We start from the raw sequence: 27,279 nt of genomic DNA on the forward strand, positions 1-27,279 counted from the left end.
GGCAGGAGGACAGGTGCCCCCAGGAGCACCCTACTGGAGTGGGTGCTCAGGAGCAGAGCCAGTGCAAACATGGGGCATGCTGGGGTCCATCGTGCCATGTTGGGCTCCTGTGCCAAATAATACTGATAGAGTACCTGACCCAAGAGGGAAGCCCCCTCTCCCAGCCAGCTGCTGCCCCCTCCCAGCTGTCCCCAGTCCGTGTTGAGTATAGAGTGGTGTAGAGCCAGCCATTTCTGCCCACCTCAGCCTCAGATGGGCACTCTGCCCTGGGCCCATGGCTGTGGCAGATGCCCTTCCTCCCACAGATGCCAGGCTTGCATCGAGGCTGGCAGCTTTCCTCTGCCTGCTCCTGCTTTCTAGCCCTTTTGTCCTTCATAAGTATTTCCCAAAATTTCTTGAATGTGTAAATCTATCCTGGCCTTTGATTCCTAGAGGCCCTGAAGGAACGTGACCATCACCTGGCCTGAGTGACACTGCAAAGCCCTCGTTCTTTCTAGTGGACGTGGAGCTCTCTCCAAGCAGATCAGATGCTGAGCCGTCAGCCACATCAGAGGCCAGGGACATGGCCTTCAGAGACTTTGGCCATCATGCAAAACACCTGGCCACCCTGAAGCCTCTATGCTGGAGAAATGTCTGGAGCGACCCCAGAGATGCTGATAGATGCTCAAGGACCCAGCTGCTGGAGCCTTCCGGCCAGCATGCCAGCCCTGGGAGGGAGGAAGCCTTCAGGGCGGGGTGCACCCAGCCGCAGCCGCTGCCTGACAGCAATGGCTTGACAGATCCCAGCAAGCACCACCCGGCTGAGCCCAGCCAAGCCCTGGCATGAGATCATGGCAGTAGCAGATGGTAGGTGCTGCATGCTGTGAAGCTAGTGATGGTGGCTACACAGCAGGAGGTCACGAGAACAACACATGTCCAGATAACCAGTGGGTCCACAGAGGTCACTGGAAACTTAAGACAGTAATTGAAACTGAACAATGAAAGTGCACTGATGAAAATCTGAGTGAAAGCAGTGCTTAGAAGGAAATTTATAGCTTTAAATGCTTATATTAGAAAATAAAAAAGTACAAAACCACCTAAGATTTCATGTTAAGGTGCAAGAAAAAGAGCAAATTAAACCAAAAGTAAGCAGAAAGAAGGAAATAAAACTGAAAGCCAAAATCAACACAATGGAAAATGGCAGAACACTAGGAAAAAGGGATGGTCGTAAGTGAAGACGAAAGAGCATGTGATGTGCGACTCTCACGTGACTCCTGATTCAAACGAACCGAAGGCAGAGATAACCTGCGATAGCACACAGCGAGGACAAGCAGCCGCCTCTGCCCAACGCAGCCCGGAGACAGCCTCGGAAATCGGAGAGAATACTTGGAAACCGTATATCTGATAAGGGGTTAATATCCAAAATACATAAGGAACTCAACTTAACAGAAAGAAAACCCAGATAACCTGATTGAAAAAATAGAAAAAGGAAAAGGACCTGAACAGACATTTTTCTTTTCTTTTTTTTTTTTTTTTTGGAGATGGAGTCTTGCTCTGTCAGCCAGGCTGGGGTACAGTGGCACGACGTTAGCTCGCTGCAAACTCTGCCTCCTGAGTGTAAGCGATTGTCCTGCCTCAGCCTCCCAAGTACCTGGGGCTAGAGGCACCCACCACCACGCCCGGCTAATTTTTGTATTTTTAGTAGAGATGGGTTTTCACCATGTTGGCCAGGCTGGTCTCGAACTCCTGACCTCAGGTGACTCACTGCCTCAGCCTCCCAAAGTGCTGGGATTACAGGCGTGAGCCACCGTGCCCAGCCGAGCAGACATTTTCCAAAAATATACACACACACACACACACACACACACACACAAATGGCCAACAGCTATATGAAACCAATGCTCCATATCAGTAATCATCAGGGAAATATAAATCAAGACTGCAATAAGATATCCCCTCACACCTGTTAGGATGGCTATTCTAAACAGACGAAATGTCAGTGATGGTGTAGAGAAACGGGAATGCTTGCGCACCGTTGGTGGGAGTGTAAAGTAGTACCGCCATTATGGAAAACAGTATGGAGATGCCTAGAAAAGTTAAAAATAGAACTACCGGCCAGGCGCGGTGGCTCAATCCTGTAATCCCAGCACTTTGGGAGGCCGAGACGGGTGGATCGCGAGGTCAGGAGATCGAGACCATCCTGGCTAACACGGTGAAACCCCGTCTCTACTAAAAAATACAAAAAAGAAAACTAGCCAGGCGAGTTGGCGGGCGCCTGTAGTCCCAGCTACTCGGGAGGCTGAGGCAGGAGAATGGCGTGAACCCGGGAGGCGGAGCTTGCAGTGAGCTGAGATCCGGCCACTGCACTCCAGCCTGGGCGACAGAGCGAGACTCCGTCTCAAAAAATAAAAAATAAAAAAAAATAAAAAAAAATAGAACTACCATATCATCCAGCAGTCCCACTACGGGCTATTTATCCAAAGGAAAGGAAATGAGTATGTTGAAGAGATACCCGCACCCCCATGTTTATTGCAACACTAGTCAAGCCAAGCCATGGAATCAACCTAGCTGTCCAACAACACCTAGGATAAAGAAAATGTGGTACATATGCACAATGGGATACTATTCAGCTGCAAAAAAAAAAAAAAAAAAAATGAAATCCTGTCATTTGCAACTATATAGATGAACCCGAAGCCATTTATGCTAAGTGAAGTAAGTTGGGTACAGAAAGACAAATCCCACATGATCTCACTCATACGTGGAACCTAAAAAGTCAAACTTGCCAGGTGTGGTGGCTCACGCCTGTAATCCCAGCACTTTGGGAGGCCCAGGCAAGAGGAACACGTGAGTCCAGCAGTCTGAAACCAGCCTGGGCAACAAAGTGATACCTCATCTTTACACAAAGATAAAATAAAGGCCGGGGGCCCTGATGTGATGGCTCATGCCTGTTATCCTAGCACTTTGGGAGGCTGAGGCAGGCAGATCACGAGGTCAATAGATCAAGACCATCCTGGCCAACATGGTGAAACCCCATCTCTACTAAAAATACAAAAATTGGCTGGGCATGGTGGTATGTGCCTGTAGTCACAGCTACTCAGGAGGGTGAGGCAGGAGAATTGCTTGAACCTGGGAGTCAGAGGTTGCAGTGAGCAGAGATTGCGCCACTGCACTCCAGCCTGGGCGGCAGAGCAAGACTCCGTCTCCAAAAAAAAAAAAATAAATAAATCCACTAAGAGAGTAGATTTAAGTATTCTCACTCCAAAAAGTGACATGTGTGGTGGTGCACATTAGTTCTATTTAGCTGTTTCACAATGTACACATATTTCAAAACATGTATATGATAAACATATACAATTTTTGTCAATTTAAACATTTATTTATTTATTTATTTTGAGACAGAGTCTCACTCTGTCACCCAGGCTGGAGTACAGTGGTGCGATCTCGGCTCACTACAACCTTCGCCTCCCAGGTTCAAGTGATCCTCCTGCCTCAGCCTCCCGAGTAGCTGTGACTATAGGCCACCACGCCTGGCTAATTTTTGTATTTTTAGTAGAGATGGGGGGGTTTCACCATCTTGGCCAGGCTGGTCTCGAACTCCTGACCTCGTGATCCTCCTGCCTTCGCCTCCCAAAGTGCTGGGATTACAGGCATGAGCTGCCACGCCCGGCCTAAAAATTAATTATTATTATTATTTTTTTTTTTGAGATGGAGTTTCACTTTGTTGCCCAGGCTAGAGTGCAGTGGCACGATCTTGACTCACTGCAGCCTCTGCCTCCCGGGTTCAAGCAATTATCTGCTTCAGCTTCCCAAGTAGCTGGGACCTGCCATCACGCCTGGCTAATTTTTTTTTTTTTTTTTTTTTTTGATACGGAGTCTCGCTCTGTCGCCCAGGCTGGAGTGCAGTGGCCGGATCTCAGCTCACTACAAGCTCCGCCTCCCGGGTTCACACCATTCTCCTGCCTCAGCCTCCGGAGTAGCTGGGACTACAGGCGCCCGCCACCTCTCCCGGCTAGTTTTTTTTTTTTGTATTTTTTAGTAGAGACAGGGTTTCACCATGTTAGCCAGGATGGTCTCGATCTCTTGACCTCGTGATCCGTCCATCTCGGCCTCCCAAAGTGCTGGGATTACAGGCTTGGGCCACCGCGCCCAGCCTAATTTTTGTATTTTTAGTAGAGACGGGGTTTCACCATCTTGGCCACGCTGGTCTTGATATCCTGACCTCGTGATCCACCCACCTCGGTCTCCCAAAGTGCTGGGATTACAGGTGTGAGCCCCCGCGCCCGGCCATACCTCAATTTTAAAAAGTTAAAAAGGAAATGAAAGGGGCCGGGCGCGGTGGCTCACGCCTGTAATCCCAACACTTTGGGTGGCTGAGTGGGCAGATCACGAGGTCAGGAGATCGAGACCATCCTGGCTAACACGGTGAAACCCCATCTCTACTAAAAATACAAAAATTAGCTGGGCATGGTGGCACATGCCTGTAGTCCCAGCTACTCAGGAGGCTGAGGCAGGAGAATTGCTTGAACCTGGGAGGCAGAGGTTGCACGGAGCTGAGATCGTGCCACTGCACTCCAGCCTGGGTGACGGAGGGAAACTCTGTCTCAAAAAAAAAGGACAAAACTTTAACGTGTTTTTAGGGTCAAAATGTCTCAACATCTGGGATTTGCTTTAAAATTCTTTCAGAAACTAAAAACAAAAAAAAAAAGACCGGGTGCAGTGGCTCATGCCTCTAATTCCAGCACTTTGGGAGGCTGAGGTTGGCGGATCACTTGAGGTCAGGAGTTTAGACCAGCCTGGCCAACATGGCGAAATCCTGTCTCTACTGAAAATAAAAAATTAACCGGGCGTGGTGGCGGGCACCTGTAACCCAAGCTACTTTGGAGGCTGAGGCAGGAGAATTGCTTGAACCTAGGAGGTAGAGGTTACAGTGAGCCAGGATTGTGCTACTGCACTCCAGCCTAGACGACAGAGTAAGAGACTCTGTCTCAAAGAAAAAAAAAGATGAACAATGCTAGTATCTGGTTAGCCCAGGTGGCAGGCCCGGGGCTCAGTGTCCTGCTTCCCGGCTCTGGGCGTTTGAATTGTTCCAGGCAAGCCTGCCGGCTTCGGGACAGCACCTCCACCGCTGGCTGGGAGCTTTGCCTGGCTCTCCACTTGCATCCAGATCGCGAGCATGGGGAACCATGAGCCAAGTGTTTGGAGCAGTGGCGGGGTTGTGGCCTACTGGGGACCCTCCCAGTCCCCAGTGACCCTCAGCACCAGGCTGGCCAGGCCCATGGGCGAGGAGGAAAATGCATGGCCCAGGCTCCTGGCAGCCGCACGCAGTGTGACCACAGCTGAGCAGCTCTGCAGGAGTGGTGGCCCCATGGTCACAGGGACGGGATCACAAACCAGGATCCTCGAACGGGCTGGGATCTGATCACTTCCCTGGCCCTCACCCCCAACACCCGTCCAGGTGCACATGCACATACATGTAGTTGCACACACACGTGCACACCCTCCTACACCACCCAGACAGTCCCCACAGCAGGCAGCCAGGATGGAGGGAGCACCTTTCCGCCTGTGTCTCACTATGGGTCTGGGCTTGGACCGACTCGGTACAGCCAGTCATTGGGACACGCTCCGGCCTCTGGTCAGGGTCGGGAGGCAGAGGCACCGCCCCGACTGAGCTCTCGGAGCTGGGCAGTGCCCCTTCTTGTTCTCCTGCCCCTCAGTGGGTAGCTGGTCCTGCTGGGTGCTTGGGTCCAGCACAGCTGCCACAGGCTAGGCCACCAGCCTAGACAGGAAGAACAGGGTGAAGATGGCAGAGCCCCTGGGAGAGCTTCCTGGGACCAGATCTTCAGCTTGTGGGCAGCAAGCACCCCCCTGGCTCTCGCCCTGCAGGCTGCCCGGCTTCATCACTGGTGGGGTCAATGGTGGGGCAGCCCCTCCTGGGGCCCAGCACCACAGTGCCCTTTGTCCCCAGGCCTGCCCAGCTCTTTGTAGGGTCCTGGAATGCCCCTTCACTGACCCCAGTGGGAAATGAAACCACCTCTAATGAAAGTCCTGTCAACCAGATGCAGCCCGTGGGCCTGGCTGTGCTGTGCCTCAATTCCAGGAAGAGGATCACCGGGCAGCCTGGTGGGCAGGTTCCCCTGGCATGCCAGATTTCTCTGCAGCTTGCGACAGAGGCACTTGCAGGGAGGCACATGTATGAGTGCAGGACAGAGGAGCTTTCATCAGGCAGAGACTGTGTGTTTGTAACAGCCCCGCCCAGGTTGCTTTGTTTTGAATCTGAGGTGGAGTTTTCAACTCCACTCTGGGCGTCCACCCAACAGGTGCCTGTGGACACCCACCTGCTCCCCGCCATGCAACTTGCTAACCTTCAAGCGGATCAGTGACTACTCCCCAGTCTGATGGTCTGCAGGAGTGTGGGGGCAGCAAGGTTACAGGGCCTCAGGCCAACCGGGGCATTTGGGCACAGCTTGTACATCTGGGGCTTTTTCACAGAAAGACGAGGGTGCTGAAGGGCCCCTGAAGGTCCCAAAGGTGGCAGGGCCGGGCCAGGCAGTGAGCCCGAGCCTGGTGTCCAGAAGCCGACGGGAACCACTGCACAGTGGCCGTGGCCAACAGGCTGCTCAGAGCATGTCATTTTTAGGGCCTTTCCTGGACCTTCCATTCCAGCTCTCTGTAGGTTTTCCAAGCGTCTTGTTCTGGCATTGACCAAACTGTTACCCAAGAAGTAGGCCTTCACCTGCACCTCCAGTTCATTCAGCTGGTTCTGACAGCTTCAGGAACAATCCACGGAGCTGCTCCCAGCCTCCTCTGCAAGGCCCCCCCAGCCCCTGCTGGCCTCCCCTGCACAGTGCAGAGGTTCATTCAGGCCCACTGTGAGAGGCAAGGGGTACAGATCTGAGAAGCAAGATCTTATCTCCCAGGGGCAGGGCGGAGTGAGGGATGGGCTGATGAAGGGTACACCTGCATGGGGCAGCAAGCAGCCCCAGGGGCTTAAAACTGTGTCCAGCTGCAGCAGGCCTGCCGGAGCGACCACGCAACATCTGTGACACCTCAGCTGAGGGCTGCACTTGGCAGTCACATCTTCCCAGACAGGCGACTGCCAGTCCTGAGAATACTGCAAAGGCTCACCACCGAGAAATGGAGGTTACTCTCGAACCCTCAGGCATCCACACAACTCCCCTCCCTGCTTGGCTCCACTACAAACCCTGAGCGGGCATTGAGGACACAGCCATCTCCACACAGGGTATGGGAAGGAACAGCGGCCTTCCTGTGAGTAAATGCAGCAACCCAGCACACACAGCACTGCCACATGGAAAGCTTGGCTCAGGTCAGTCAAATCCCAGTTAAGGACGTGGCTCGCTGGTTGCAGATGGAAACTTCTAGCAACCCAGAAACCAACTGTGATAGTTTATGATGAGGGACGTGATCCCACCACTCTCGGGTCTTTAGGTAGACACCAACACAGCACATCAAGTGTTTGCAGCTCAGACACCCACCCATCCCAGCCAGGTCTTTCCGGCGGCTCCGCCAGCCTGCTCATCCGGCAACGCGGACTCCATAGGGTGAGCCCAATGTCGACACTTGTTCTGCAGTTTGCTGCTGAGTCCTGCTTCCATCACTGAAGTGCCCACTTCACTAAGGAGTGAACCTGGGAGAAGGCGCCTGGCCTGGCTGTGGCCCAGCAGGGATCCAGGCCCAGACGGCTGGGCTCAGCCCTGCAGAGACCCCCCTACCCTGAGGAAATCCTGCGCAGGAATCTGTGGGCAGAGCAGGCAGGGTTCTCCAAGGCACGCTGTCACCCCTGAAAGGAAGATCGGTTCCCTGGGAGGAATCTGCTATCTTCACACTGTTCCACGTCTTCAAATAAATGTGCATTACTTTTTAACCTTAGAAACTGAACTTCTGAGGCGGAAGGGGCTCTGAAGCTGTGTGCAAGGTGCACTGCACAGGAGGGGCACCCACCATGTGTCAGGAAACGCCCCCGTGAACCCATCAACTAAAATGCCCTCTCCCCTCAGTTCAGTCAGAAGCAGACTACAGAGAACAGTGCCAAAATTTTAGGTCACTGCAATTTGTATTTCTGTTTCTGAATAAACATTTTGTAAACAAAATTATTAAACACTTGGAAAATGTGTTCCCAATTAAAGTCAATTTGTAGCTACATACTTAAAAATACCACATACACGGCCAGGTACGGTGGCTCACGCCTATATTCCCAGCACTTTGGGAGGCTGAGGCAGATGGATCACCTGACGTCAGGAGTTTGAGACCAGCCTCATCAACATGGCAAAAACCCCATCTCTACTAAAAATACAAAAATTAGCCGGGTGTGGTGGCACATGCCTGTAATCCTAGCTACTCGGAAGGCTGAGGCAGGAAAATCGCTTGAACCTGGGAGGCAGAGGTTGCAGCGAGCCAAGATCACGCCATCGCACTCCAGCCTGGGCAACAAGAGTGAAACTCCGTCAAAAAACCAAAAAGGCCCGGCGCGGTGGCTCATGCCTGTAATCGCAGCACTTTGGGAGGCTGAGGCGGGCAAATCACGAGGTCAGGAGTTTGAGACCATCCTGGTCAACATGGTGAAACCCCATCTCTACTAAAAATACAAAAAATTAGTTGGGCATAGTGGTGGGCGCCTGTAATACCAGCTACTCGGGAGGCTGACGTAGGAGAATCGCTTGAACCCAGGAGGCAGAGGTTGCAGTGAGCTAAGATCGCGCCACCGCACTCCAGCCTGGACAACAAAGCGGTGACTCCATGTCCAAAAAAAAAAACGCGCCACACACAGACTAAACCTGTAGAGAAATGCTAGGAAAACAGCTGATTACTCAGCCACTGTGCACCACGGCGGAAACAAGTGGGCTTTGCTGTACAGTATCACAGATGAACACAATGAGAGTCCAGGGAATGAGGCTCCAGCTATACTTCTAAGTCATAGCAGCTGTTCTCTCCTGTCTCTGTGGTCCCAAAAGTCACATTCTCTGAGCGGTTTATAATTTTGAAGGCTACCAAAACAGGCACTACAACTACTAATGCTAAACAAATGATGTTTTTAAAAGATAAAAATGCTATACAGAATCAAAATAGTGCTTTAGGTTTATTGCTATAAAACACATACCCTTTAAACTAGGGTCCATGAGGATTAACTTTCGACATCAGGGGGCTGTCAGAGGTCATGGACACCCCCAGCCCCAGCCAGGTACTGAACAAGGTAAATAATTTGCTCTGCAACCCTGTGTGTGTGTGTGGGGGGGGGGGAATAAAAGTAACCCAGCGTCCATTTAATAATGCAGCCAAGTGAAATTCCTTTCCCCACCTTACAAAGCACCATTAGGTAACACAGCAGAACTGATCCTGCAGAAAGGTCGCTGGAGGGTCAGGCCGTAGTCACAACTAACGCCACATTCCCATTTTGTTTGCTGGATAATTTTTTAATAAAGTAAGGTTTACATCACTGATATTTAAGAACGGCTATATGCACAAAAGAAAACACACCTTTTTGGTTAAGGGGTAAGGAAGTTAGAGAAAGCATGAGAAACAGGGAGCATGTGGGGTGAGGTGGGGCAGGAGCGGAAGGCTGCAGGCACCCCCAGCTCACGCCCTGCCTGCGGCAGCCCCCACGGCCCTACAGATCAAGGTGCCACGAATGGCGACAAGGATTCGGATCTCTGTCATTCTAGACTTCAGCCTAGCCTCAACCTTTTGCTTCAGCACCCATCTAACAGAGCAGTGCAGGCATCTCCCATCCAGCAGCAATGCTATTTCCTCCCCAGGGCAGGTGCCCGGGCTGGCCCTGACAGGAGCCTCCAGAAACACTGCCTTAAGGAGGCACCACCGAGGGGCTCTGAGGTCCCTAAAGACCAGCTGGTGCCCGCGATCTCCAAACAGACAAACATTTGACCTTCGTCTTCAATGACATTTACATATAAATAGACATAAATAAAATCCTCCATAATTTACACTTAAGTCTAGGAAGATGTGGCTCCCACAGATTTTCTAACGACAAAAAAAGCGTAGCTGGGTACGGTTCTTGATTCTCACCCAGGTCTCACTGTAGCACAGAACATAACGAAGTATCATCGCACACACATTTAAAGTGAAACATGAGACATTCACACTGTTGACTCAGACTGTAGTGATGCTCACTGCAAAAAAAAAAAAGCCCTTATTTAAACCTTAAAAAAACGAAACACACCAACTGCCATTGTTTAGGCTATAAAAGTTCTAATGTAGCAGCCAAGGATGTTTATAGAAAAAATATACTTTTAAGAAAATAGCTGAAAAAATCTAAAGAGATAAGGTATAAAAAGTTTAAAAAATATATCTTAAGACAAAATACTGCCCAAAACATACAAAACTGAATTGTAAAAATTCACCTATCTAAATGTAAAGGAGGTTGATGCAGCTGTGGCCTGCCGCCCTCTACAGTGGGGGACACAAAGAGACACAAGGGGCCCAGGGCTGTGGGGACATCAGAACTGGCCCAGAGACAGAAGCCTTCCAGGAGAACAGCCTCTGCCTGGCCCTCCACAGGGGGAAGTAAGTGGGATGGGCCTGGGGCTGCAGACCCCACTGGTAATGGGCTGTTCTGGGATTTCTCAGAATCAGCAGACAGGGCAGCAAGGCTGGGCCGCTGGCGGCAGGCGCACCCTCCATGGGAGCCAGTGCTCCCGTGTCCATGCGTCAGAGGCGGCTGTGAGCGCTCAGGGCTCCTGCTCAGGTCTCCACCAGGATCTCCACCACGTGGTCCAGCTCGCCCAGGTCAGACTTGCAGCTGGAGCTAGGGCCCGGGGTGGCTGCGGCCAAGCCCGCGAGCCCTTCACAGGGGCCTGGCCTGGCAGCCGCCATCATGCCTGTCAGTACTGTGTCCAGGTCATAGTAGGGACTGTCTACATCTGAGAACAGCTCTTCCATGCAGCTGGGGTTTTTGGTCTCCAGCGTTTCAAATATCTGATCAAGTGACTTGTGAAAGCTTCCTCTGTTTTCTCGAGGGCCATCCATCTCCCAGACGCTGCTCTGCGGGTGCCTTGGTGCCTGCGCTGAGGTGACTGGGCAAAGGTCAGAAACTGGGCCCTGTGTGTGGCCATTTCCCAACCCAGGGGCAGGATGTGCCCCCTCCTGCTCCCACGCTGCACGGCACAGGATCTCCGTGGAGACCAAGCGGTCGAGCGGCGCCCGCCCTGCAGCCTGGGGTGCCACTGCGCGCCACGTCCCATCCTGCGTCATCTCCTCTTGAATCTGCCGGACCGTGTTGGCAATGAGAACTGAGCGGCACAGATTGGGCTCCACAAGCATGTGGCAAAGCTGCAGCTTCACCAGAGACATGTCCAGGAGCGACTGCCGCTGTAGGCTGTATGAGGACACAGTCTTCAAGCCGGCCAGGGCTCCCTCCACGTCTTCCTCGTGGCCAACACATTTCCTCTTCAGTCCTCGTGCAAACATTGTGTCCTGCAGAAACCAAGGAAGATACCACTTAGCACACAGCGGACTCTCTAGCAGATAACGCCCCTTGGATTCCGTCTGACTGCCCTGACTGTACACAAGCAGCAGCGACTCTGTAACAGGCAGGGAAGTCAGAGCTGAGATGTGGAGGCCAGTGGGAGACCCCCTCAGATCAGCTGCCATCCTGCCTAATCCAGGCACAGTCACATTGTGAGAAACGACAAACCTCTGAACTGTACCACAGCAGTGTTCTCCAGCAAAAAAGGTAAATGAACTAAAAGTAGGAGAAATATATAGAGAAATATAAGTGTTTGAGAGCTTGGCCGAAAATCTGTTATCAAAAAATCTAATTGTGGTGCATGCGAAAGAAGAGACCCTGGGGTAACATGAGATGAATGTGAACTATGCCAGCCTGCAGAGGGCGCAGGGCTGGGGACAGGGCCAGGCGCACACACCTACCATTCCAACTTCCCTCAGGATCCTGCCTGGGACAAAGTCACTTCTACGTTCAGAAGGGTTAGTGCCTTCCCCCTCAATACTTTCACTAAAAGCCTCTCTATGTCGCAGACAGCCATGCTGGAAAGCTGTGCCACCAGGAACGCACAGGGGAAGGACTGCAGGGCCGTATGCTCTTCCCATGCAGCGAGTGGGCTGTGTTTCATGCACAATTCTCCAAGGGACACAGGGTCCCCTGGCAGAGCCCATGTGGCCCTGGGCAGCCCCTTGTTCCCACACCCGCCTGTGCTGCCTGCCTTAGGGATCACACCCATTCCTTGGCTCCCCCCACCCGCCCCCACCAGTTCCTTTCTCCCAAGGTACAGAGGCTCTGCCTGGCTGCTTTCTACTTGACATCTCTCAGGGTCAATGCCCTCCACTGGAGAGCTCTTGACGAGTTTGCACAACCATGGCTTCAGGGGCCACCTGCTCCCTCTGATCCCAACTCCTTTCTTTTCAAAGGAACCGAAACATGGCAGGGTGTGTGTCGGGGAGGGGGGGCGGGGGGAAGGGGGGCTCCCCACCAGTGTGTTGTGGCAGCCCACAGCTGGCCAAGGCAGCATTTCTCAGCGTGTCTCAGCACTGGCGCTGCTGGTTGAAGACGCAGATTCCTGGACTTTACCCCAGACCTGGGCAACTCCGGGCTGGTACCTGAGGCTCAGCCTTGCTGAGCAGGCTCCACTCAGACGCATAGCACAGATGCACTAGATGGACATTGGCCATGTCTACTCTTAGAAATACAAGTCTGTGCAAACTTTTTTTTTTTAACTGATTCTAAATTGGAATATCTCTGGGGCATTAAAGGCAGAGCAGAGAAGAGGGTGGGCTCTGGCTTTTGACAGGTGCCATTCTGAGCCAGTGCCGCCTGTGGGGAGCTGGGATGACAGCTGGCTCAGGGCCACACTGGCTGGCAGAGTCTGACAGGACAAGCATCTCACATATGATTAAGTTTATCTCTTCTCATGCTTGTGATGTAGTGAAACATTATTACTTCAAATAATTCAAGTTATGCATAAATAGGGTTACAATCTTTTGAATACGCAAACTTTGGAACTTCTCTTTCTCTTAGTCAATCTGAGGGCTCCCTGGGACCAGGGTATACCCAGGTGCTTCTGGAAAGCTGGGGTGTGGGAGGTGTATGCTGTCTCTGCTGGGGGTCTGGAGACCAAGGACGGGAAGTTGTGCAGGGCGGGAGAACTGGCTGCCAACCATACCCCTTCCCAGGAGCCCCTCTGGAGGCTCCCACCTGCTGCTCCTACTTTGAATAAACAGAAGAAAGGTTCCCCCTGTTCTCTGAATTTCCTTTCAGTGTCATAGATCTCAATTGCCTGTGCATTTAACACACCTAAATTTTATAAAACTAAGTGACGTCTTGGGCATTTATCCGAGAGAAATAAACCAAAGTTCATGCAAAAACATGTTCCAGAATGTCCATAGCAGCTTTATTTGTAATAACTCCAAACCAGAAACAAGGAAAACGTCCCTTTCACCTGGGTATGGTGACACACACTCTGCTCCATTTATGCCACCAAATCCTACTCTGCAATAGAAAGGAATGAACTGTTGATACACACAACGGATCCTTCCACAAGGGAATTATGCTGAGGGAGAAAAGCCAACCTCAGAAGGGTGCCTGCTGTGCGATCCCATTTATGCTACACTGCAGTGCTGACCCAGAGCTGAGGGGTGGCACGGCTAGAACAGGACCTGCGCAGGGAGATCTCGGGGGTGAGGGCCCTTCTGCTCCTGGGCTGCGGGGGTGGTTCCACTCTGACTGCACAGCACGGGACACACGCACATGGGCCTGCAGCAGCCATGTGATCACGTGGACCTGGGGCCTGGCTGTGCATCCTACAAGGATGCCAACCCTGGGAAGCAGAGGAAGGGCACAGGGGCCTCCTGAACACTGCTCTGCAACGTCCCCTGGTTCTACAATTATTTCAAAATTAAAATTAAAAGAAAACTTACATAACCCTAGCTTATTTCCCCTACAACACCGATTTCCCCAGCAGCATGCAAATGTCACCACAGGCACAACCCTCCGGCTGTGTACCACCTCTCACACCTGCATACACTAGCTTCTCAACTCATTCTAAATGAAGGACACTTTACCACCAAAATACATTTAAACATTTCAACTACTTCTGGTAAATATTCAAGTTCTTTGTGTCAGCCACAAATTTAACTTTTCAGAGGTTTTCATCCCAATCCATTGTTTAAATCACTGGCTTAAAACTGCTAAGTGTATTGAGAATTAACATAAGGCTATGTCAAACTACAAAAGACACCCTGTGTTGAGGAAAAGATTAAGTGCCACGGTTTCCTCTGTGGGAAGTCACTATACCTTCTGGGTTTTTAGTTTCTCTTTCAACCCTATCTCAATCCCAAGCCTGCATAACAATAGATTAATTTAAGACCCAAATCAAATCCACTTGAACAGCATGCATTCAGCCCAAGTTTACAGACAGAAGAACCCCTGGCTGCCTCCCTTGACTCTGGAAACCCAGCAGCACAACCCCCATAATGTAGGGTCTACAGAAGGTCAGCATGGCTGACCAGGACGATGAGGGCAACTCACAGAAGGAACGAGAATACCAATGGGACAGACCAAGAAGACCCACAACCACACTGGCAACCAGCTCAAGAAGCTGGCCCAAGCTCCTAGTATCCTCTGGGTCCCACTTTCCTTTCCTCTGAGTTCTTAGAAATGCCAGATCATGAACCTCCCATTGGGGATCTTAAGAGGATGAATTAAGTGCTTGGCCTGGTGCTGTCAGCCAGTCCTAAGGGCAGCACTAGGAATACGTGACCGTCGGAAATCACCCTAACATCTGCTCTGAGCGAGGAAATACACCAACAAACCATGGCGGAACCACGCACAGAAGCAGAACTATCAGCCATCATCTGCGGCAAGCGGTCTGAAAGCAGCCCTTTACCTTCAGTAACCAGCCAGGAAGCCAGGTTGCCCTAGTCACTCTTGTAGGAAGCCTGGCTGCTTTCTCTAGGAAGCTAAACAGTCATTTCCACAGCAAGCAGCCCAAAATGGCCAGGACATGATTAGCTGACAACCTCTCCAGTTTTTGTCCCTGCTTCCAATTTAGGACCAACCAGAGAAAGCCAAACGTGTTCTAAGCCATCTCATAGGAGCCCTACTTCTTTTTGTTGTTGTGTCACCCAGGCCAGAGTGCAGTGGCGTGGTCTCAGCTCACTGCAACCTCCACCTCCCAGGTTCAAGGGATTCTCCTGCCTCAGCCTCCCGAATAGCTGGATTACAAGCGTGTACCACCAGGCCTGGCTAATTTTTGTATTTTCAGTAGAGACGGGGTTTTCACCATGTTGGCCAGGCTGGTCTCCAACTCCTCACCTTGGGTGATCCACTCACCTTGGCCTCCCGAAGTGCTGGGATTCTAGGTGTGAGCCACCGTGCCCGGCCAGGAACCCCACTTCTAACCAGCCACCCCAGTCCCCCAAGTCAGCAGCCTCCATCAGCCACCCCTGAGCTTCCCTGGTTGCCACTTTAAAGCTCTCCTGTTCCCTCGCCTATGAGTTTCTGCCAATCACAAGGGAGAAGGGCCGCACCCTTGCTAGGGGAAGCTCTGGATAAACAGCCTCTGCCTGTTCTCACCTGGTTGCTTATTTCCACAGCTCACTGTAGACAATCTGGAAGAGTATCAAAAACCACAAAACAAATTTTCTCCCAGGATCCTATCCACTCAGAAAAAAAGTCACCACCTGGGTTCTTCCTTTCCTGGGTTCCTCCTTTCCAGCCGTTTCTCCCAGCACTTTCCTCTCTGCATAAGGGAGGGAAGTTTCACACTACTGACAATTTTCCCAACCACAAATGATACCAGTTTCTAACTTTAGGTGCTTTGGTATTTCTAGCATTTGGCTTCCTCAGCCTCGACTCTACTTACTAGGGTGATGTGCAGGTACATTTTTAAGAGGCTTGACAAACATTATCAAACTGCATCCTAAGAAGGTGGAACAATCCATCAACTTTGCCCTACACTAATTTCTGCACACTTGCTGGTAAAGCTTCCTCTTGCTTTGCCAAGTCTCTGAGCCCCCCAGCTAAGCATTCCTTCCCTCCTCCACCAAGCTCCACCTCTGTGTTCCTATCCTGTTCCACAGCTGCTCTTCTGCCACAACCAGACACCCTGGCCTCCCTGTGTAGGTCCTTTTCTGGCCATGCCATCCTTCAGCTCTGGGTCAGAACAACAATGTGGCATAAACGGGATCCCACAACAAGCATCCTTCTGAGGTTGGCTTTTCTCCTTCAGCATAATTCTCTTGAGATCCCTGCGAACTGTCTTGTGTCAACAGTTCACAACAGAGTATGATTTGGAGGCACAGATGGAGCACAGCGTCACCGCACCCCAGCTGAAGGGGACTTTTTCCTTGTTTCCAGTTTGGAGTTATTACACATAAAGCTACCAAGGACATTCTAGAACATGTTTTTGCATGAACATTGGTTTTCATTTCTCTTGGAAAATGCCCAAGAAATAACCATTTTATAAAATTTAGAAGTGTTAAATGCACAGGCAATGAGATCTATCACACTGAAAGGAAATTCAGAAAACAGGGGGAATATTTTTTCTGTCTATTCAAGGGCAGGACCAGCAGGTGTGAGCCTCCAGAGAGGCTCCTGGAGAGGGGTGGCGGTCCTTGGCCTAGTTTCATCTCTCTCAGTTGTAAACATTCTTTTTTTTTTTTTTAAAGACGGAGTCTCACTGTCGCCTGGGCTGGAGTGCAGTGGTGCCATCTCAGCTCATGCAACCTCCACCTCCCGGGTTCAAGCAATTCTCCTGCCTCAACTTCCCAAGTAGCTAGGATTATAAGGTGTGCACCACCACGCCCAGCTAATTTTGTATTTTTAATAGAGACGGGGTTTCGCCATGTTGGCCAGGCTGGTCTCGAACTCCTGATCTCAAGTGATTCGCCTACCTTGGCCTCCCAAAGTTCTGGGATTACAGGCATGAGCCATCACACCCAGCCACAAGCATTCTTTTAAGACTTAAACAGGCCGGGTACAGTGGCTCATGCCTGTAATCTCAGCACTTTGGAAGGCTAAGGTGGGCAGATCACAAGGTCAGTAGATTGAGACCATCCTGGCCAACATGATGAAACCCCATCTCTACTAAAAATACAAAAAATTAGCTGGGAGGGTGGCACATGCCTATAGTCCCAGCTACTCGGGAGGCTGGGGCAGGAGAACTGCTTGAACCCGGAAGGCGGAGGTTGCAGTGAGCAGAGATCGCGCCACTGCACTCCAGCCTGGGCGACAGAGTGAGACTCCATCTCAAAAAAAAACACTTCAAATAAGTTGAATGCACACGATCTGGTGTATTCTGACAAAGGAATGCAACTCAGGAACAAACCTCAATGATTTATGCAACATGGATAAATTTCAAAACATTATGCTGAATAAAAGCAGCAAGACACACACAAAAATATGTACTGTAGGATTCTATTCATCTGAACCTTCAGGACAGGCAAAGCTAATGTAAGTTGTGAAAACACAGAAGGGTAGCCACCATCCAGGTGGAAATGCTACAAGGGGCCAGAGGGAATCCTCCAGAATGATGGAGATTCTCTCGCCCCTTGTAGGACTCGCATAACCCAGGGACCTGCGTAGATGTGCCTGGTTATACAAGTCCTACAAGGGACGAGAGAGAATCTCCATCATCCTCCATTGCATCTCATCCCATGCACAGATCCCATTCTGGTACCATGAGAATATCCCTGTTCAGTCACTTCAAATCATTCCTGTCCAATGTTCCAAATCTCTAGCAGCTAATTCTGTGTTGTACCCAATATTTTAAAATGCTAACAAGTTTATTACTATTAATACAAAAAGGAGTAAAGCTCACAGGTGTTTTTTACAGTCATGTGACCCCTAAGAGCTGTCACCCAGAACGTGCGTTCAGGGGTGAAGAGGATAAGGTTGGGCCCAGAGAAGCTGGCCTGTGAGGATCACCCTGAATTGGGCCATATCTGTGTTTCGGACAAAGTCAGCAAGAGCATCGTCTTGACCAGCCCTGAGGGATGCCTGGGCTGGGCCCAGCTCCCTGAGGGCCTCCTGTGTGACTCTGGCCTGAGGCTGCTTAACTCCTAATATGGAAGGAAGGGCCCTATACCATACGGGTGGGGCTGTGGAGCCTAGCTCCTTGCTCAATTTTTTTTTTTTTTTTTAAGACAGAGTCTCATTCTGTCCCCCAGGCTGGAGTGCAGTTATGCAATCTCAGTTCACTGCAACCTCCACCTCCCAGGTTCAAGCGATTCTCCTGCCTCAGCCTCCTGAGTAGCTGGGACTACAGGCACGTGGCACCACACCTGGCTAATTTTTGTAATTTTAGTAGAGACGGGGTTTCACCATGTTGGCCAGGCTGGTCTCAAACTCCTGACCTCAGGCAACCCGCCCACCTCAGCCTCCCAAAGTGCTGGATTACAGGTGTGAGCCACCATGCCTGACCCCCTGCTCAGTTTTGAAGCTCCTACTACACATCTAGTTAAATGCCTAAAATCCCACCAACTCCACAGGGTGTCAACGGGACAGCCAAGGCGTTCACCCCTCAGTCAACTCCCAGCACCGCCCTTAGGCTTCTAAAGCAAGCACCAACCAGAGAGAAAAACGAAGAGGGTCAGACAGACTGAGGACATGTCCGACATGGCAGGTGGAACAGCCAACAAGCCACTAGGGACAGAGTAAACGAAGCCCACGGAGGCAGAGACCAGCCGAGAGCAGCCCCGCAGTGCTACTCAGGCAAGCAGCCTACAGCTGAGGGACCGGCCCTTCACTACAGCAGCAGTGGCCACACCTTCGTGGCTGAGCAATCCCACGAGGCTGGCTGAAAATGCAGATTCCCAGATTCTGACCAATAGGGCTGGGACTGCTGGGCACAGACTCAACTCTGACCTAACTTGTCACCTTCACAGCTGGACTTGCAGCCACTTCGAAGTTTCGGGTTAAGCAAATCATCAACAATTTCCATTTCTCACACATCAGATAAGCTCTGAAATACTCTATCGGAAAAACAGGAAGAAGAGGAGCAAGGTCTTCGGTCTTGAGATCTACTGAGTGGGAGCTCCATCTTCCACTACAGTCTGCTGAGGCTGTTCATGAACAATTACTGATATGTTAATTTCAGGGTTTTGTTTTTTTGTTTTTGAGACGGAGTCTTGCTCTGTCTCCCAGGCTGGAGAACCTCTGCCTTCTGGGTTCAACTGATTCTTCTGCCTCAGCCTCCGGTGTAGCTAGGATTCCGATTACAGGCATGCGCCATCACGCCCAGCTAATTTTTGTATTTTTAGTAGAGACGGGATTTCACCATGTTGGCCAGCTGGTCTCGAACTGGGGACCTCAGGTGATCCATCCGCCTAGGCCTCCTCCCAAAGTGCTGGGAAGTGTGAGCTACCGCGCCCAGCTAATTTCAGGTACTTTTGTTACTTGGAACGATACACCTTCTTTTCCCTGAAAACATGTTCCAGTGGCAAGTTGAGGGAAACTTCCTGGCCCCTTTTCCAAGATAAAGCCTACCACTCTTCCTAGAAAAAAGGGTGTAACTCACTTTGTGTTGATTTCCACCCCAATCATAAAACATGGTGACACTTGAAAATAAAGTGGTTGTACGTAGAAAGTTTATAAAACGTAAGTTTTGGGAACAGGCGATGTTTTTCTGTGGCTCACTTTGAGAGAACGGTTATCTGGGTCCTGCCGTCTCGTGCGTCCCACACGAAGGCCACAGGAGAGGCGAGGCAGCGGAGACCCTCTATTCCAGCAAGCTGTAGGAGCCTTTGTCACGACGATCCTGTTTACGGGACCAGAGGCGTTTGAAAACGCGGAGGAAAGCTTGCCTCCGACTTCTGCAAGTGTCTCGGGGACTTTTCCCAGTCCCACCTCGGAACGCCGGAGGGGCCCAGGAAAGACGGCGCTGGCCGACCGCCCGGGGTCTGGGCCTCCTCCCACATCCTCGGCCCTCTCCGCGGCCGGGATCCAACTGAGGGGGCTGCAGCGCGCCCTGGCCCGGTTGGTTGGGTCGGCCCGGGGCAGGGCGGGGGTGGCCGTCGCGGGGCGCGCCCGGCGTTCCCTCCGCGGCAACTAGAGCCGAGGTACGGGAAGCGCCGCTGCGTACCGCAGCCGGGCCCTCGCGAAGTCGCTCCCGTGTGGGGCCGCCCGGAGGCCTCGGCGAAGCCCCAGCTCCGCGCTCCGCATGGAACGCAGACGGCGGCCCGGGCCCCTCTGGTCCCCGGGCCCCCTTAGCAGCGGCCACCCCGCGGTGGAACCAGCGCCCAAGAGGGCGGCGAGGGCGCCCGCGGCAGCCCCAGCGGGAATCCTGACCGCCGTCTCCGCCCCGGACCCAACCCAGCGCCAGGAGCCACAGACTCCGCGTACCGCCCCCGGGCTCCTCCGCGCCCGGCAGCACAAACGCGCGCGCCGCCGTAGACGCCCTCGCGGTCAGCCGGACCCGCTCACCTGACCCGGGAGGCCGCCCGCCGGCTCCTCTGCTCAGCCGCCGCCACCGCCGCTGCCACCAGCTTCCCGCCGCTGAGGGAGGAGCGCCCGCCGGCGCGGGGCGGGGCGTGCGACTGCCACTCAGCGTCCACAAAGGGTCGACGCTGCGCCCTCCGCGCGCCGTGCCCGCTGATTGGCCACTCACGGACCGGGGGCGGGGTCTCTTGTTCAAACCCGCGCGGGCGGGGCATCTACGGCGCGTGTTCCCGCGCTGCGGCGACGGCCGTTGGGGCTCGCGCGCGCCCTCTGTCGCCCCGCCCCCGCCCCGCCTCCGCGCCGGACCCCGCGACGGCTCCCGCCGGCTCCCAGGTCTCCCCGCGCCCAATCCGGCCCCGCCCAGCCCCGCCCGCTCGCAGGTCTCCGCGCGTCTTCCCCTGAACTGAATGCGCCTGCGCCGGGGGCCCACGTGGTGCTGGCGGGCATGGCGGGGCAGCCTGGTAGGGCTGATTCTCTCTCGCTTCTGCCTGGGTTAACTTCCCTGCCGAGGGATTCGTGCCGGGATGGGGAGGAGCCGGGCAAGGCAGTTCCCGGGCGGCCTGGGCTCTGAGGTCTATCCCAGCCTTTCCAGAAACCGCGGAAGCCTCCAGAGGCTTCCCAGGTTTACACGTTAAGAAATGTAATGTGAAAGTAGAAAGCAGGGAAACAAGTTGATGATGGCTCACTGTATCCTGGAACTCGTGCTCAAGTGATCCTCACGCCTCAGCTTCCCACGTAGCTGGGACTACAGAAGTGTCACCACACCAAGTTAACTTTTTTTTTTTGGTAATTTTGTAGAGACGGAGTATTGCCTTGTTACACAGCCTGGGCTCCAACTCCTGGCCTTAAGTGATCCTCCTACCTTGGCCTCCCCAAGTTCTGGGATTACAGGCATGAGTCACCACAACCACCAAGAATCACTGTTGGTAGTAGATTTGGAGGAGGCGGCAGGAAGGTTGGAAGTAGAAAATCCTATTAGGTTACTATCCAAGTAAAAGAAAATGGGACTTGATAAAGGTGACTACATGAGACTTTAAAGTTTATGCATGTCAAAGTGAAAAGACTAATGGGGAAAAAAGGTTTTCCTGGCTGTATCCCACATAAAGGTTAAATTCCTTAGTATACAGATATTCTGCAGATGAAATCTAGATCACCAAAGAAAAGTGGTTTGGACATGGTGGCACCCACCTGTAATCCCAGCTACTCAGGAGGCTGCGGTGAGAGAATCCCTTGAACCCAGGAGTTGGAGGCTGCAGTGACCTATGATTGCACCACTGCACTCCAGCCTGGGCAGACAAGAGCAGTGGAAATTAAAGCTGTGCTGGAGTGCCGTTTGCCACAGGTCAAATTGGCAAAGATCTAAAATAATGTCTGGAGTAAGATAATATCTTCCAGAGCATATTAGTCTATTCTCATGCTGCTAATAGAGACATACCCGAGACTGAGTAATTTATAAAGAAAAAGAGGTTTAATGGACTCACGATCATGGCCGAAGACCTAGGAAAAGCAAAGGGACATCTCACATGGCGGCAGGCAAGAAAGCGTGTGCAGGGATCTCCCCTTTATAAAACCATCAGATCTCAGGAAACGTATTCACTATCCGGAGAACAAAACAGGAAAGACCTGCCACATGATTCAGTTACCTCCCGCTGGGTCCCTCCCACGACATGGGAATTATAGGAGCTACAATTCAAGATGAGATTTGGTGTGATATTTCAACATATATATACAACGTATAATGATCCATCAAGGTAGATAGCATATCCATCACCTCAGACATCATCTGTTTGTGTTAGGCACATTCAAAATCCTCTCCTCTACCTATTAGAAAATATGCAGTAAGTTACCATTAACTGTAGTCATAAAATATTAACAGGCTTGCTAGGACATAGGACCAGAAAAAGAAAACATATAAGAAGTCTGTGGTTACACCAGGATTGGAGTCATATTTTTCAGTAACACTAATGTATTCAGGAAATTGTTGACAAGGAGAACTAGAATCCATTAAAAAAAAAGACTCAAAGGCCGGGCGCGGAGGCTCATGCCTGTAATCCCAGCACTTTGGGAGACCGAGGCGGGCGGATCACAAGGTCAGGAGATCGAGACTACAGTGAAACCCCATCTCTACTAAAAATACAAAAAATTAGCCAGGTGTGGTGGCAGGTGCGTGTAGTCCCAGCTACTCAGGAGGCTGAGGCAGGAGAATGGCGTGAACCCGGGAGGCGGAGCTTTCAGTGAGCTGAGATCTCGCCACTGCACTCCAGCCTGGGTGACAGAGCAAGACTCCGTCTCAAAAAAAAAAAAAAGACTCAAATTGAAGCAGCAGCATCAGTCTTACACAGAGTCTTCCAGATGATAAAGGGGAACTCTTCTTACCAATTTGTTCTACAGGGCTAACAAATTTGATACTAAAACTCGAAAGGGACATGATGAGAGAAAACACACAGGCTATTCTCTCTCATGAACACAGTTTAAAATTCCAAACCACATATTAGCAAATCAGATCCAGTGATAATGTAAAAAAGGTAGCTCATCACAACCAAGTTGGGTGTACTCCAGGAATTGGAGTACAGTTGATTTCACATTGCAAGGTCAACATGATTCATAACAGAATTAAGGAGAAAAAAAGTATGAAAATCTCAGTGTAGAAGCATCTAGCAAAATTCAACACCCCTTCATGGTATAATCTTTAGCAAACTAAATATACAAGTGCAAAGTTAGGAACAGCCCCAAGACCCCCGTCAAGTTTGAAATTCACTAGAAAGGCCGGGCGTGGTGGCTCAAGCCTGTAATCCCAGCACTTTGGGAGGCCGAGACGGGCGGATCATGAGGTCAGGAGATCGAGACCATCCTGGCTAACACGGTGAAACCCCGTCTCTACTAAAAAATACAAAAAATTAGCCGGGCGAGGTGGCGGGCGCCTGTAGTCCCAGCTACTGGGGAGGCTGAGGCAGGAGAATGGCGTAAACCCGGGAGGCGGAGCTTGCAGTGAGCTGAGATCTGGCCACTGCACTCCAGCCTGGGCGACAGAGCGAGACTCCGTCTAAAAAAAAAAAAAAAAAATTCACTAGAAGGACTCACAGAATTCCCCAGAAGCTATTGTACTCATGGTTATGGTTTATTACTATGAAAAGGCTCATTAAAATTAACCAAGGGAAGAGGTGCATGAGGCAGGGGCCGGGAGGGGCCATGCGGAGACTGCAGTTGTTCTCTTGGAGTCATAGATAGTGGTATTGCTGATAAAAATGTGTCACTGAGCTTGAGTCCAGAGTTCATTTACTTCCCAAATGAATATACACATTTATTCTATTGCCAGTCAAAATCCCAGGATATTTTTGAAACTTTACAAAGTACTATTAAAAATCTAGAGAAATGGCCCGGCACAGTGGCTCATGCCTGTAATCCCAGCACTTTGGGAGGCTGAGGTGGGCGGATTACCTGAGGTCAGGAGTTTGAGACCAGCCTGGCCAACATGGTGAAACCCTGTCTTTACTAAAAATACAAAAATTAGCCAGGCATAGTGGCACGTGCTTGTAATCCCAGCTACTTGGGAGGCTGAGGCATGAGAATTGCTTGAACACAGGAGGCAGAGTTTGTAGTGAGCTGAGATTGATTGCACCACTGCACTCCAGCCTGGGCAACACAGCGAGACTCCATCTCAAAAAATAGATAAATAAACATAAAAAATAAAAATCTAGAGAAATACATGTGGAACTCTAGCCTATAGATAAAGTAAGAAAGAAAGGTATTAAGGAGGAGACCCACCTCTATATCAGTTACCTTTTGCTGTATGATACACTTTCCCAAACTTAGTAGATTCAAAAGGCAGCCTTTTATTTGCTGGCATTTCTGCGGTTGGCATTTCAACTGGGGTCAGCATGCTCTGTCTCATGAGGCATCAGCTGAGCTCACTCAAGCGTTTGGGTCTTGGCAGGGATGACTGACTCATCTCTGCTCTGTCATCCTCCGGAAGGCCAGCCCAGGCAGGAGGCCTTCTGGCAGTACCAATACAGGGGCTCTTTTTACACTTTCCTCTGCTGGGCTCACATGTGTCAATGTCCAGGTAGCCAAAACACATCTGGCCAAGCCTAGGGCCAGTGTGGACATGAGATGACAATTCCCTGGAGGACATTATTATTGTTACTATTATTTTGAGACAGAATCTTGCTGTGTTGCCCAGGCTGGGGTGCAATGATGGGATGCTCTCAACTCACTGCAACCTCTGCCTCCTGAGTTCAAGGGATTCTTCTGCCTCAGCCTCCCTAGTAACTGGGATTACAGGCACGTGCCACCACACCTGGCTGATTTTTGTATTTTTAGTAGAGACAGGGTTTCACCATGTTGGCCAGGCTGGTCTCTAACTCCTGACCTCAAGTGATCCGCCTGCCTTAGCCTCCCAAAGTGCTGGGATTACAGATGTGAGCCACTACACCCAGCCTATTATCATTATTATTTTGAGACAAGGTCTTGCTCTGTGGCCCAGGCTGAAGTGCAGTGGTGCAATCACCGCTCACTGCAGCCTTGACCTCCCCCAGCTGAAGTGATTCTCCCGCCTCAGCCTCCCAAGTAGCTTGGGCTACAGGCACACACCACCACACCACACCTAACCAAACGTTACTGTAGTCTACATCTTACCAGATACTTGAACATACTGTAAGTAAACTTAAATATATACTTAGTAATGACAGATATTGCTGTATACTGTAGTAAAATGAAACAAATATATACAGATGCTCCTCTACTTAGGATGAAATTATGTCTCAAAAACCCATTGTAATTTGAAAATATCAAAAATAAGTTGAGAATGCATTTAATACATCTAACCTACCAAACATGCCTTAGCCTAGCCCATCTTACACATCTCAAAACAGTTAGCTTCACCTACTGTTGGGTAAAATCATCTAACACGAAGCCTGTTTTATAATAAAATCTTGACTATCTCATGTAATTTATTGAATACTCTACTTTCACTTTTTTCACCGTCACTGAAAGTGAAAAACAGAATGGTCGGGTGGGTACTTGGAAGTATGGTTCCTACTGACTGCGTGTTGCTTTTGCACCATTGTAAAGTCAAAAAATCATAAGTCAAACAATCATAAGTCAGAGACCATCTGTATCTACAAGAATCCACAGGAAATACTAACATGAATAGTGAAATGGTGAAAATGGTAAAGCTTTCTCCCATTACCAGTAAAGAGACGAAGGTTCCTCATCTCCTGACTCATCTCCGCTCTGACTCATCTCTACCCAACGTCATACTCTAGGACCTCGCTATTGTAAGAAGGCAAGAAAAAGAAAAAAAAAGATATGAAGGTTTGAAAATGAACTAACATTATCATTAATTTCAGAAAGTTAGAGTTTGAATATAGAAAATCCAAAGGATGCTGGGTGTGGTGGCTCACACCTATAATCCCAGCACTTTGAGAGACCAAGGCAGGAGGCTCACTTGAGGCCAGAAGTTTGACACCAGACCAGGCAACATAGTGAGACCTTGTCTCTACAAAAAAAATTTTTTAATTAGTCACATGGGCCAGGCGCAGTGGCTCACGACTGTTATCCCAGCCCTTTGGGAGGCCAAGGCAAGCGGATCACGAGGTCAGGAATTCAAGACCAGCCTGGCCAGTATGGTGAAACCCCATCTCTACTAAAAATGCAAAAATTAGCCGCGTGTGGTGGCCCACAACTGTAGTCCCAGCTACTTGGGAGGCTAAGGCAGAAGAATTGCTTGAACCAGGGAGGTGGAGGTTGCAGTGAGTGGAGATTGTGCCACTGCACTCCATCCTGGGCGACAGAGCAAGACTCTGTCTCAAAAAAAAGAAAAATAAAATAAAATAATAAAATTAGTCAGGTGTAGTGATTCACCCCTGTAGTCCCAGCTACTCAGGAGGCTGAAGCAAGAGGATTACTTAAGCCTGGGAGGTTGAGACTAGTGAGCCTTGATTATAGCACTGTCACTCTGGGTGACAGAGCAAGACTCTGTCAAGAAAGAGTCTTGGAAGAGAGAGAGAGAAAGGAAGGAGAGGGAGGGAGGAAGAAACGAAGGGAGGGAGAGAATCCCCAGATAAATTGTTCAAATTAATAAAAAGTTAATGTGTAAACAAATTGTATACCAACCTAAGAGGATGGATGGGCTTGTAATAAGCAGCTGTGTCTCAGCCAATCATAGCAGCTGAATGTCCAGCCAGGCAGAGGCTGAAAGCTGCCAAAACATGACCAAATAAGGCAAACACCAAATGCAACCAATCAGGTTATTTCTGTATGTCATTTCCTCTTCTCTGGCTATAAATATATCCTGCAGAAATTGCTGGGTGATGCATTCTAAACCAGTCTGGGCTGTTTCCCGGGTACATGAATGTTTTCTCTGCTTAATTAAACTCAGTTATGTTTAGCTTGTCTTGGATTTTTATTTTTTAATACAGTCAATACAGGAAAATCAATTCTATTTGTATATATAAGAAACCATTGGCCACACGTGGTGGCTCATGCCTGTAATCCCAGCACTTTGGAAGTCTGAGGCAGGCGGATCATGAGGTCAGGAGTTCGAGACTAGCCTGACCAACATGGTGAAACCCCATATCTACTAAAAATACAAAAAATCAGCTGGGCGTGGTGTTGGGCGCTTGTAATCCCAGCTACTTGGGAGGTTGAGGCAGGAGAATCGCTTGAACCCAGGAGGCAGAGGTTGCAGTGAGCCAAGATCATGCCAGTGCACTCCAACCTGGGCAACAGTGCAAGACTCCATCTCAAAAAAAACTAGAGACCATTATAAAATACTTCTTTAATGATGTCGTTTGCAAACCACTAAAAACATCAGCACCTAAGGATAAATCTAACATGGAATATGCAAGACCTCTTCACAGAAAACTACACAACATTGC

The 27,279-nt window shown here is 50.5% G+C and overlaps 2 protein-coding genes across 3 annotated transcripts in view; both read right to left on the bottom strand.

Annotated features, from left to right (window-relative positions):
* Positions 1 to 9,386: 9,386 nt before the first annotated feature.
* Positions 9,387 to 20,563, bottom strand: CDCA4 (cell division cycle associated 4). The gene is made up of 2 exons (XM_017852842.1): positions 20,387 to 20,563; positions 9,387 to 11,424 (listed from the first exon to the last, which is right to left on the bottom strand). The coding sequence occupies exon 2, from the start codon at positions 11,416 to 11,418 to the stop codon at positions 10,693 to 10,695; it is 726 nt and encodes a 241-aa protein (XP_017708331.1). The 5' UTR covers positions 11,419 to 11,424; positions 20,387 to 20,563; the 3' UTR covers positions 9,387 to 10,692.
* GPR132 (G protein-coupled receptor 132) overlaps positions 11,344 to 27,279 on the bottom strand; it is a 53,568-nt gene continuing 37,632 nt past the window's right edge. For both annotated transcript variants that reach the window (XR_001881600.1, XR_001881599.1), the window contains exon 6: positions 11,344 to 11,424. The gene's annotated coding sequence lies outside the window, so the exon portion shown is untranslated. The remainder of the gene's footprint in view (positions 11,425 to 27,279) is intronic.

The sequence above is a fragment of the Rhinopithecus bieti genome, unplaced genomic scaffold (assembly GCF_001698545.2).
Source record: "Rhinopithecus bieti isolate Rb0 unplaced genomic scaffold, ASM169854v2 scaffold_35859, whole genome shotgun sequence".
NCBI lineage: Eukaryota > Metazoa > Chordata > Mammalia > Primates > Cercopithecidae > Rhinopithecus > Rhinopithecus bieti.